Source organism: Rhinolophus hipposideros (genome assembly GCF_964194185.1).
Source record: "Rhinolophus hipposideros genome assembly, chromosome: 20".
In the NCBI taxonomy this organism is placed as follows: domain Eukaryota; kingdom Metazoa; phylum Chordata; class Mammalia; order Chiroptera; family Rhinolophidae; genus Rhinolophus; species Rhinolophus hipposideros.
Window position 1 is genome coordinate 9,712,630 of NC_138066.1, and position 12,440 is coordinate 9,725,069.

The 12,440-nt window shown below is 47.2% G+C and overlaps 1 protein-coding gene across 9 annotated transcripts in view; it reads left to right on the plus strand.

Annotated features, from left to right (window-relative positions):
* MYH10 (myosin heavy chain 10) overlaps positions 1-5,582 on the plus strand; it is a 127,210-nt gene extending 121,628 nt beyond the window's left edge. For all 9 annotated transcript variants that reach the window (XM_081028953.1, XM_081028955.1, XM_081028951.1 and 6 more), the window contains 5 exons: positions 45-168; positions 248-456; positions 1,763-1,871; positions 2,896-3,068; positions 3,940-5,582. In XM_081028953.1, coding sequence (XP_080885079.1) covers positions 45-168; positions 248-456; positions 1,763-1,871; positions 2,896-3,068; positions 3,940-4,084 — 760 coding nt within the window. In that variant the 3' untranslated portion in view covers positions 4,085-5,582. The remainder of the gene's footprint in view (positions 1-44; positions 169-247; positions 457-1,762; positions 1,872-2,895; positions 3,069-3,939) is intronic.
* The last annotated feature ends 6,858 nt before the right edge of the window (positions 5,583-12,440 follow it).

Genomic DNA, 12,440 nt, shown 5'->3' on the forward strand with positions numbered 1-12,440 from the left:
TGGAGCCCACACTGAGCGGTCACCTCCTCCCCCGCGCTCCACAGGTCTGCGCTGCTGGATGAGAAGCGGCGCCTGGAAGCCCGAATCGCGCAGCTGGAGGAGGAGCTGGAAGAGGAGCAGAGCAACATGGAACTGCTCAACGACCGCTTCCGCAAGACCACGCTGCAGGTGGCCCACATAGTGGCCGTCACCCGGGGAGGGCTGCGCCGCCCTTCTGCACGTGAGGCTAACCCCATGTCTCCTGCAGGTGGACACGCTGAACGCAGAGCTGGCGGCCGAGCGCAGCGCTGCCCAGAAGAGCGACAATGCGCGTCAGCAGTTGGAGCGGCAGAACAAGGAGCTGAAGGCCAAGCTGCAGGAGCTGGAGGGTGCTGTCAAGTCCAAGTTCAAGGCCACCATCTCAGCCCTGGAGGCCAAGATTGGGCAGCTGGAGGAGCAGCTTGAGCAGGAAGCCAAGTAAGAGGTTTTTGCTGCAGTAAACCAAAAGCTAGAGCATCTCTGCTACAGACCAGGTCCAGGCTCATCCTATGAGCCAAACAAGAGACAAACCAGACACTTGCCCTACAGAAGTCCCATGGCAGGGGGAAGAGATGACAAGACCAGGTCACCAGAGTGACAGATAGGATGTGAGCCCTCAGGGAAGGCTGGGCTTGCCTGTCAGCTCTTCTGGGACTCAGCTGATCATACTGGGCCCCGTGATTTTCTCGGTGCCGCAGTTTATGTCTTTACCCAAAGTTGATTTTCCACGTTGGTGGCATCATGTGAGATGGTACAATTTGTTGGCAGAGAAGAAATGCAGTGACAAAAATGAAAGCTTTTCTTCTCCCCTAGGAAGTGACTATTGAACAGTTTCCATTGTTTTAGTAAACCATTCTGAATTTATGAGGAATCGCCCGAAACAGCTTTTGACGGGCATTTACAAAATGATTAGACCTTCACATTCACCCTCTTACTGCGGAGCTTGGGGCCCAGAAATGCTGGGCCTGTGCTCAGAGCCCAGCATCCATACTTCCCACTCCACTCCTTCAACGCCACTGCTCTCCGATTAAACAGTTAAGGGTTTATTTGTCGTTCACTGTAATTACCAAGACTCGCCCTTTCAGCTAACTCCTTCGCTATCCATTTTTGCATAACATTTGTCAAGGAACAAAAGAACTTTTTCTGTTTTTAATGGAGTTCATCAAATCAGTTAGCTGTCCTACAAAAGGGACAATACAATGTAGGCCTGTCTGGAAACGGTGATTTGTTTGCCTTCTAACTAAAGTGACAGTGGGAGTTTAATTTTGTTTTATTTTCCATGTTGACTGCTAGAGCCCCTGGCATCGTAGGAGGTGGTCAGGTGATTAGAAGGATCACTTAATAAATTGGGTCTTTTCATTTTGTTTTCCAGGCTAAAAAGTCAGGTGATTAGAGTAACTTAAGTTTCTGGCTTCAAAAAGTCTGCAGTCAATATAAGTGACAGGTAGCTTGTATATAACATTTGATCTTGAGAAGAACACTAAATAAAGTGATTAATATCTGCATGTGAAGGAATAATACACTTCTTCTACCTGTCGGTATTAGAATACATTAAAGGCCATCCATATTGTGACCAGAGGGAAAAGTTTCTGGGTCTTATTAATCATGCTATCTGGTCCGAGAGGTCCTGCAAAGCATCCAACATATGTCATCTTCTAGAGGAAAAGGATTTTTTAAAATATTTTCCCCATTCAAACGATCATTTCAAGAATTACGAAGACAAACGTACTGATCCTTTTCATAGGGAACGAGCAGCAGCCAACAAACTGGTCCGACGTACCGAGAAGAAGCTGAAAGAAATCTTCATGCAGGTTGAAGATGAACGTCGACACGCAGACCAGTATAAAGAGCAGGTGAGGGGTGGTGAGAGCACAGTGGGAGGGCTTTGACGTGCGAGGCCTGGACTGAATCTTAGCTACCACGTTGCCTCCACTAGAATGTACACTTCGGGAGTGCAGAGACTTCTGCCGCGTGGTCAGTTGGCTTCACTCGCTGCCATCTCTTGAATGCCGACTAGTTCCTAGGCATGCGCAGTTGGCAGTCACTGTATACTGGCGGGAGGGAGGGAGGGGTGTCTGCATCCAGGGGATGGTCTAGTGGCACTGTGGGCAGGTCTGCACAGAGCACAGGTTGGGTAGCGGTGCTCTCTCTCCACCTCACTCCTCACTGTGCTGAGACTAGCGCTGCAGACACTGGGAGGACAGGTAGACGGAGCTGAGGATTCTGTGCCTTTGGCCCAAATCCTGCCCTTGTCTTCCCCTGCTCCAGTCAGGCACCCCGGCCTTCCCTTGCCAGCCCCACTCTCAGGGCCTAATAGTACTCAGGGCAGTTCTGAGTGGGCGTGAGCTGGACGCGCAGGACCCTGGGCCAGTCTCTGTGTGGCTCAGGAGAGAATGGTCACGTCAGGTCTTCCAGAGTGGGTTGGACTTGAATCAGAACATGACGTCTGAAGCGCCCATATTGAAAGGAGGTGTAATGATGAATATGCCATCTCCCGGGGTTGGAGAGCGTCCACACCGCTGGCTCTTCTGTATTTTGCAGAAATGGCAAATTCCCTTTCACAATCCCATACAGTCAACTCGTGAGGATACTAAACGCTGTCATTTTCTGCAAAAAAACTCAGAGATGGAAAATAGGGTTCTCAGTTTTTAAAGATTTCCTTTAGCATATTTGCTCTGTAGACACTTCCTTTGCTGAGAATAGCAGGCCAATCAGAAGGCTTTAGACCAGCGTCCAGTCTTGTGTGTAAGTGCACACACGCGTGGACGTGTGCTCACACGGCTGACAGGGCAGAGCTGTGCTCACACACTCAGGACGTGGCGACACTGAGTTTGGACTCGTCAGTTTGCTATGACTTGCTCCGTGTGACTCCCCCAGATGGAGAAGGCCAACGCCAGGATGAAGCAGCTGAAGCGGCAGCTGGAGGAAGCGGAAGAGGAAGCGACGCGTGCCAACGCCTCTCGGCGTAAGCTCCAGCGGGAACTGGATGACGCCACGGAGGCCAACGAGGGCCTGAGCCGCGAGGTCAGCACTCTGAAGAACCGGCTGAGGTGAGCCGCCGGGGCGTGTGCGCGGCGCGGCCCGCAAACAGCGCAACATGTAGGCTTAGGGGTTGGCTTCTCGGAGGTGATTTACTCAGGTTCACGTACAGCTACGCATCTTGCTCTTAAATCACTTCCCGCGGATCCATTCAGGATTCCTGACCTTCACTAGTCCTTGAGGAGGAAAGGAACAGGCCACTTACTGGTGGACCATCTGAATACACAGCACGGCCTGAGAGCCAGGTCAGGTGTCTGTCCACGCTCCGACGTCCACCGGGAGGAAAGGTCGCAGCCTCTATTAAAAAGCAGGGCAGGAGCTCCCCGCCGGACCTGGCGCCGTGAGCTGTCCTCCCGTTAGTTTGATACGCACGAGGGCCCCGAGAAGAGGTTAGTACAGGTGTTGACAAACTGTGGCCCGTGGCCAAATTCTGACGTGCCCTGCTTTGTACGGCCAGTGAGCTAAGAATGGGTTTTACATTTATAAAGGATTAGGAAAAAAGTTAAAAATAAGAATGTGCAAGAGAGACCTCACTGGCCCACAAAGCCTAAATAAAGTATTTACTGTCCGCCCGTTACAGACATGCTGGCCCGAGGTAGCAGGGAGAGCGTCGCCTGAGTCCATCTCCCTCCTCACTGTTTCTGTCACAGCCAGCCAAGCTGGACCAGGCATCCCCTCCTCTCGTACACACTGTTGGCCAGGACGGTACCCCATCGGCGGGGGTGTGGGAGAGGTGGAAAAGCCCAGAGCCTTTCCTGATCGTGCCCACCCACCCCAGGTCCTGTGTCCTGAGGAAGGGGTGCAAGTTTCAAGACTGAACAACTTGACAGCCACACGATTTTGTGTATTTGCCCACGTGTGTCTACCTTCTGCTCTCCCCAGGCGAGGCGGCCCAATCAGCTTCTCTTCGAGCCGATCTGGCCGGCGCCAGCTGCACATCGAAGGGGCTTCTCTGGAGCTGTCAGATGATGACACCGAAAGTAAGACCAGTGATGTCAATGAGACGCAGCCACCCCCGTCAGAGTAGAGTCACAGGAAGCCAGTGGAGGCGACACCGTGGGACACGCAGGAACTCACCCGGCGCCAGCCCGCTTGGGCCTCCTCCAGATCTAGGAAATTGGCAAGCTACAGGATTCCTTACTGAAAGATCAACTGTGTCTTAAGGCTCTCCAGCCTACACACACTGTATCCTGCTTCTTCAGATTTAGGTACAATTGCTCCCCTTTTTATATATATACACAAAACATGCACATATTAAACAGATTGTTTCATCACTGCATCTATTTTCCATATATTCATCAAGAGACCATTTTATAATACATGTTAAGAAGAGAACCCTTTTTCAAACAAACTCCAGACCCTGTTGCCAGTCGCTGGGTTATTGGGGCAGCCCGCGGTGGCCCGTTCGCTCTGCATGCTCTCTGTCGTACAGACAGGTAACTTAGCTCTGTGTTCATGTGGCCCCCGACTCCTCGGCCACATCAAGTCTCTTAGAACATTGTGGAACTAAACTGCACTTGTATCTCTCATTTTCTTCGAATAATGATCAACACTATCTCAGTGAGCAAACTGTGAAAGGGGCGTTGGAAAGATTAGGAGGGGTGGGTTGGATTGGGGGAAGCAGCATCCATTTGGGGTTACCATGCCCATCTCCCTCGAGTTGGTGGTGTCCCCGCATCTCTTCATGTGAACTGTCCTTGGCCAGGGCTGGTCTGTGCATAGAAAGGATAGTGGCCACGATGCAGCTGAGGCCCTGGGTGGCAGCAGTCACAGCACGCTGACTTTCGGATGGTGTCCGACGCCTCACTCCAGGAGCGAGCAGCTGCGGCTCCTAAGCACGAGTTACTGGAAGGCCCTCCCTCGCTCGCCAGCCAGGCTTTCATTCTGACCTTGCAAATTCAGCCGCTGCTTTGAGCCCAAAATGGGAAGATTGGTTTTGTGTCCGAGACTTGTTCCAAGTTTGTCGATGAGGTTTACAGAACCTCGAGAACAGATGCCATCTGCCTGAATGCTGACATGCCAGTGGATGTGAATCCTTTTTCATTTTTCCTTATCCTTTCCCCTTGGACAGTGTTACAGTGAACATTTAGCATTCTGGTTTTGGTTGATAGTTAAGCAAACTGACATTACAGAAAGTGCCTTAGACACTACAGTACTAAGACAATGTTAAATATATTATTTGCCTCTGTAACAATTTAATGTATTAAGTTTTGACTGTGCTTCATATCATGTACCTCTCTAGTCAAAATGGTATTATAAACATTCAGTGACAATGAATCAGTGTTAATTATAAATCCCTGATCCTCTGCAACGTGCTTGAAAACACAAACCTTTTGGGTTAAAAGCTTTAACATCTGTTAGGAAGAATTTGTCGTGTGGGTTTGGAATCTTTGGTTTTACCCCTTTATGAATTGAATTGTACTGGCTGTTGACCACCAGACACCTGACTGCAAATATCTTTTCTTGTATTCCCATATTTCTAGACAATGATTTTTGTAAGACAATAAATTTATTCATTATAGATATTTACGCCTCCTGCTCTATTTACTTGGAGGAAAAAGCACCCGTTAAGAATAAACAGACCTCAATAAACAAGAATAATCATGTGAACATGGAATCTGTCTTCTCACCTTCTGTTCTCGATTTCCCATCTGTGATCTGGGAGCTACACAGACTTCAAATGCTGACAGTCAGGCCCACTTTTTCTGAGGGTGCTGTGCTCCCAGAAAGTGTCAGGTGACAGGCTGACTCTCTAGGCAGTCTTGGCTACAAATCTTATTCTCACCAGTGGCCTCTCTGTAGATGGATGCACTGGGAAGGAAAGGACCACTGGGTCTCCAGACCCGACTATTAATGGTAAAGGACGCAATTCAGGGCTGCAGAATGAAGCCATTAGGAGGGTTTCGGTCACAAGCCAATTGAGCTATTTACTGGATTAGAGTATTTGAAGAGACCCAAGAAGTTTCAGACAGCATTTTTAGGCAGGGTAGGCACTGAAAATGATTTGGGGAGGATTCAGTGGTAAGACCCAAAGGTCCCTCCAGTGTGGGCCAATTCAGACAGGCTGGAAAGAAGAAACAGGAGCACAAAATCGTGTAGAGAATGCTGGGTTTTTATTCCATATTAGGTTAGGCTGGTTCTGGTGGTATGAGATATATGCTCAGGCTTCTTGGCAGTATTGGGGATGTAAAAAGTGGACAAAAGTGCTCCTTTTCTGCTGTGTTACTACTGTGTTTCCCCAAAAATAAGACCTAGCCGGACAATCAGCTCTCTTGCGTCTTTTGGAGCAAAAATTAATATAAGACCCGGTCTTATATAAAATGATGTATAATATAATATAATATAATATAATATAATATAATATAATATAATATACATGGTCTTATATAAGATGATGGTTCATGACCGAAACCCTCCTAACAGCTTCATTAATTTTTGCTCCAAAAGACGCATTAGAGCTAATTGTCGGGCTAAGTCTTATTTTCGGGGAAACACGGTATGGAAGAAAAAAGTTGAGTTGCAGTTACTGTGTTTCATAGGTCTTCTCACGCTTGCATTCAGTATCTTACTCTAGGTGTTTGTGGAATTCAGAGGCTGATTTTTCTCCAAAAGTAAGGCTATTTCCCACCTAGCTAGTTTAGCTGGTGTTAACGTCACTGTCACCCTACTACTCAGCCTATCAGGAGAAACGCGTAATCTACATGGACTGATTCCAGTTCCTGATTCCAGAGATGCTAACTAGAAAGAACCTTTCTTTACTAAACAAACCGCCACTTTGTAGTCTGAGGAAAGGGGTTCATAAAGCCTTTGTTGGGCATTTAAAGCACAAGGAAGACAGTTTATGGGAGCTGGGCTTTGAGTGTCAGACTCAGAGAGGCGGGCAAGCTTCCACCCAGCAAGAGTGGTTTCATCATGAGGAATTCAGTCAAGACTTGGGAAAGCCTTATCCTTTGTTGAGATAAAGTTCAAATGCGATGAGACTCGGGGGCGGGGAGGGTGTTAACTCAGAGCTGCCATGCTAACTAAATGCTGTCTGCCCTTGCCACATCACAGGCACTGCTTTTTTTAATGCATACACTCCAGGGAATTATTTTAAATTGCTTCAGTAGGGATAACACACCTATTATTCCTAGCCAGACTGGCTTGAGGGAATACTTCTGAAACCTTGACGTCAGGAAGACTCTAGAGCCCTGTCACATTTCCTTTCTGTCACCAATTTTCTCCATCCTTGGAAACCTTAGCAAAGATGAAGTGTGAGCCAGAAGACAAAATTGTTCTCACGGTAAGTCCGCCCTTTGGCTCTGGGTACACTGACCCCATGACCCCTACCTGCTGAAACCAATGTTGCTAGGACACAGATGTGTTTGTGTCAAGATTGGGAAAGAAAAGAGCTCAAAGTAGTCAAATTCTAGGAGGAACAACCACTTCCTTTCCCACCCGCACCCCCCCTTAAAAAAAAAACAGCCAAAACAGGCCATAGGCTGAAATCTTTAGAAAGTGGAAAGGATGGCTCCTCCCCCTAGTTCCAGGCAGGTCTGAGTGAAGCCTGTGGCTGAACCCCAAGAGGAGTTCCTGTCCACAAAGCTTCCCAATCACTCTGGAAGGGACAAACTCTATACCAAATTCTGAGCATTTGCTAGAATGCTATGTCCTGTGCCAGCTGTCAGGTCCAGACAGCAGTCCACTTCCTTGTGTAGACTCGTGTCATTTGAGAACCTAGCAAATCGTGAAGTGTCTCATAACGCTTGTCATGGAACTCTCAATAAGGGTATATTGACATGATGCCAGTTTTCAAAAACAATGTTAACTGTACTTACAGTGCCTATGTACCATATGCAAAAAGTGTGACCATGTCCTTCAACCCTTACCGAGACTAGAAATTCACGTTTGATTCATTACAACACTAAGGTCTATTTTTTCAAAGTAGCCCAATAACGGATTCTATCCCTGCTGACAGCGTGTCACGAAATCCCATTCGAGATGCAAAGTGACATAATCTGACTATTCAATTCGGGGTCTGAGACAAACATCCAAGCAGAGCGAGGCCTCCTTCAAAGACCCATAGGGCATAGGTTCTGAGACACCCGTGTTCTCACTTGTATAAACACATGCCTCTCACAATGCCGCCAGTAGGTGGCAGCTGTGATGTGGTTGTCACGGCCCGCCTCCCGGTGAGGTCAGTAAAGCCCAGCATCAGATCATACAGAATGGATATCAGCCACTTAGAACAAAATTCTGGAACAACAACAACAGAATATGCTTTTCAGAAACGCTGCATCACTAACGCTCACCGTGCCACAGAGGATGACATTGCTTGGGAAAACATGAGGACAGCTCTGGGTCAAAACATGGTTCAGAAAGTCAGAATCACAAATGTGAAGTTTTAAGAAATCTCACATTTTCCTTTTTGTATATGAATTGTGATGTAATGAAAATCTGTCTAAAGAAATCTAAAAGAGCTCTTTCAATAAATACAAAAAGTCTAAATGATAAGCATTTTCATAGTTCTAATCAGCACATTTTTCCTACTGGTTCACAAAATAAAGGTGTGTCTTATAATTGCTGGTATTTGGGAGTCTCGGAAATACAGTACTCTCCTCACTAGGCTGGTGCTGGGGTGGAGCCTCAGAGAAGCTGAATTTTAAAATTTCCCCGAGCGTGACTGAGCTGCTCACCCAGTAGTCAGGGAGCCTTGTGCTAACAAATCTCGGAGATTCTCAGCACAGCTCTTCAGGCAAACTCGGGTAACAACAACAACAACAAAAAATCAGTCTCATTACTTCAGTCAATTTTTAAAACATGAATTTGGGCAACTTGATAGAAAAAAATTAGAACCACAAAGTAGTAAACGATTTGTATCTTTTTAATTTCAATTCTGATTTTTTAATAAAGCTTCAATTAGCATGTTCATCTATTTTGTGTCCTTTTCCCAGAGTCATTTGCATTCCCATGTCCACACGTCCACACACAGGTTTCAATGGCTCTACGGTGTCCTATTCAGCTGATAAGTCATCCTGACCATGCCCCCTATTAGACACTTATCACTACTGAGACTGACTGACTTTGTTCTTACTACACAAATATTATCCCAAAAGTAGAAAGAGAAAAGTTGTATAGCTTATCACATTGTTAGATTGATTCAAGACTTACAAAGAATAATTTAGTGACACCAAAAATGTAAAAGTTAGTGACACCAATAATGTAAAAGTACCTATTCCCCTAAATTCTAGATAACAGTGGGATTTGGTAATTGTTTTTCCTAGTTAAAACAACCATTTTTTTAAACCAAAAAAAGTGTTTCTTAGCTCCAGCTCCTGACAGGGAGCAGTAGAGCTCTGAGCTAATTCGGACATCAGTCATCTGTTTACCCACGTGCGTGCCAGAAAACCCCCTGCCACGCCTGCCAGCCCAGCGCCCCCCAGGCCTAAACCTGCAAATCATGATCTAGGCAGGATCTCTATTTTAATGGGGCAGCAGTCCAATTTGATACCTGTGGTGTTTGATACAAACACCACACGAATGAACAAGTTAAATGTTTGTTCTGTCTGCATGTTTCCCTTGGTGAAGTCTTCAGAGTGGACAAGAAACACTCACACGACTCCTATGGGTGCAGACATACAGCAGGACACAGCATGACTCCAAATCATAACCCACACGGCACAAACCCATTTGGTCCCCCAAAACCAGCACTATCAGCTTTGTTCTGTTTCCCACTTGCCTCTTCACAGGTGCTATCTTATAAAGGAAATCGGTTTTATTAATATTTACTCAAGACTTTTTTCTTAACATTTAAAATGGGGCTACTGTATCCCTAGAGATCATATTTTTAATAGTCATAGGACCAGTTTCCAGATAAGATGCTTTAAGTCATAGGAGGATGATTTACAAAGATGCTGCCTCCCCAGCTTGCATTTTTAGGAAAGAATGAAGTAACATGTCTAAATTTAAAGGTCAAGCCAGTTTTCTCCATTTGTTTCAACCTTTAGGGCAAATGGAGGGAGAAAAACAATCCTTGAAGTAAAAGCTGGAATGAGGAAAAGGCTAATCTTAGCCTCTTCTAGGCAAACAGCAAAAACAACTGACGGCTCGGACCCAGCCCCCTTTCTGGCCCATCCCCACCAGCAGCCGCCTGGCTGTTCAGTTGTAGCCAGGCAGGATGGACCCGGCTATAGGATGGTGCCTTCAGCTGTGGCTCCACCCCAGGACACCAGGCCTTCCCCAGAGGTGCCAGCTTCCATCTTGGCTCTCAGAAGATGCCAATGGCACCTCTGGGACAACTAAGAGGAGCACAATCAACATTCAACAAGCACAGGACTGGAAGAGAAGGGGTAGATGAACCATATTCCTCCTGCTGCAAACCTTGTGCCAGCCCCACAGCTCGTCATTTCCAAGCGTTCAAAATCAGCTCATCTCCTGAGGCACAAAGGCCAGCAGGGCCTCATGTTTGCAAAGGTGGCGAGTACAGCAGAAAAGGACACTGAGCTCATTTCCAGTCCTGGCTTTTCTGTGAATGAGCTGAGTTCAGGCCAGTCACTCCCACTCTGGGTCCACCTTCCCGTGAACTGAGGTAACACCAGCTCATCCTACTCTCAGGTTACCTTTATCTACTTCTTACGTGCCTCACTTGTGATTCAACATCCCAACTGGCTCCTAACTGAGGCGGTGGGGTACAGTTTCTGACCACTCTGGGCTGAAAGGAAGTGGAGCACTGGCTCTTCCAATGCTGGAAGACATTTCAGGAGCAAGGGATGGGACTGGATCACGGGGAGATGAAAATATCTGGAGGTAAGAGGCCTCATCATCTAGAAGACTCGCCCCCTCCATGCAGCGGAGACCACCATGTGGGCCCAGCTCCGGGGAGGGATCAGTCCTGAAGGTTTCAGTGAGAGCCAGGCAGAGTGGGGCATTGGGCAGCCCTAGGAAGGAAACCAACTCAGAGGCCGGTGGCTGGCACGCAGTCTTTAGCTAGATGGGCAAACAGTATGTATGGTAGCTTTCATGCCAGGTAGCAAATGCCCTATCTAAGCAAGTACAAAGAAGCATCTTGAACCAAATAATCCAAACAGAAAGCTAAAAATGAGGCCAGGGGAACCAACCAGCTTCCTCATGGGGCCATATGTCAAGGGCTGCTGCAGCTATAAAAGAAAACAAAAATATGTGGGGGTCTCCTCCTGAAGGGACTGGAAATAAGCCCAGTAGAATACTTCTGGGCTTTTGAAAGGACCCCATACCATGGGTCCTTTCATGGACCTGGCCCATGGTCCCCTGGACCCAAAACAGTGGTGATGTCCTATGAATGACACGTGGGCCCCTGCAGCCAGGGACTCTCCCCCTGCCATCATCTGACTGAAAAACAATTAACAGAACCATCTGGATGAGATGATCCCAACGGTGTTCAGCTGGAAAGGAGCTGAGAAATCACCGGGGAGCCAGGGATAAGGACTCAGAACTCATCCCTGCTTTAACCGGAGTAGCTCTACTCATTATGTGTTAGACTGAGGGTTCCTGCATAAACAGAGAGGTCTGCTAAGTGTTTAAGCCTCTGATCTAATCCACTCTTTCCAGTGATGGTTGGGAAAGAAGCTGGCAGTTGCTGTCCCTCAGTGAGGACTTGAAGTTTTCTTTTCAACTGCTCGAGCCAGCACAAGGGGGCACAACACACACACCGCTGCAAGCATCTCAGTGTCAGCTTACAACATTTCTAGGAATGACTAATAGAAGCTATTCCTGCCATGTATTAACAGACAGAAGAAAGTTCTGAAAATGTATACTACTTAGTTTCTTATTTGCTTAGGCATTTGATTCACTTACTTAAAAGTTTAAAAACTATACACTATACTGTTTCTGATCTTTGTTATAAGCAGTGTTCAGAACCTGACACAGTCATACAGACTCTGTTTACATGTTTCTCAAGTCCAGTCATTGTCTTGCTACCAAACACCTGGCACTTTCTCCCACTTGCCAACGTCAATCTGAGAAATGAGAAGAGAAGCCCAGACCCGAGTAACCTCTAATCCCAGAATACCAACACGAAAGGTAGCACAGCTGGAGAACCAGCTCCTGGATCCATCATGGTTACCCCATGACCTAACAAGCTGCCTCCCTCAAAGTTCCGGTCCTTCCAGACTTGCACAAGGGGCCTGGAGGTTCTCAGGCTGCTCCCGGAAATCGCAGTGAAGAGAAACCAGCACTGAGAATCAGCATGACAACGTCCACACGGTGTGTTAGGTATCTCGTGAGGACGCCTGAATTGTCTTTGTCCCATCGCACAGCTGCTGCCCACCTACATGTCCCATGTCAGAGCAGGAGTGACATCTGCATCTGGCTTTGTCACTCCAGCTTTTCGGCAGGAACCCAAAAAAGCAAACTTGATACTTTTTTTT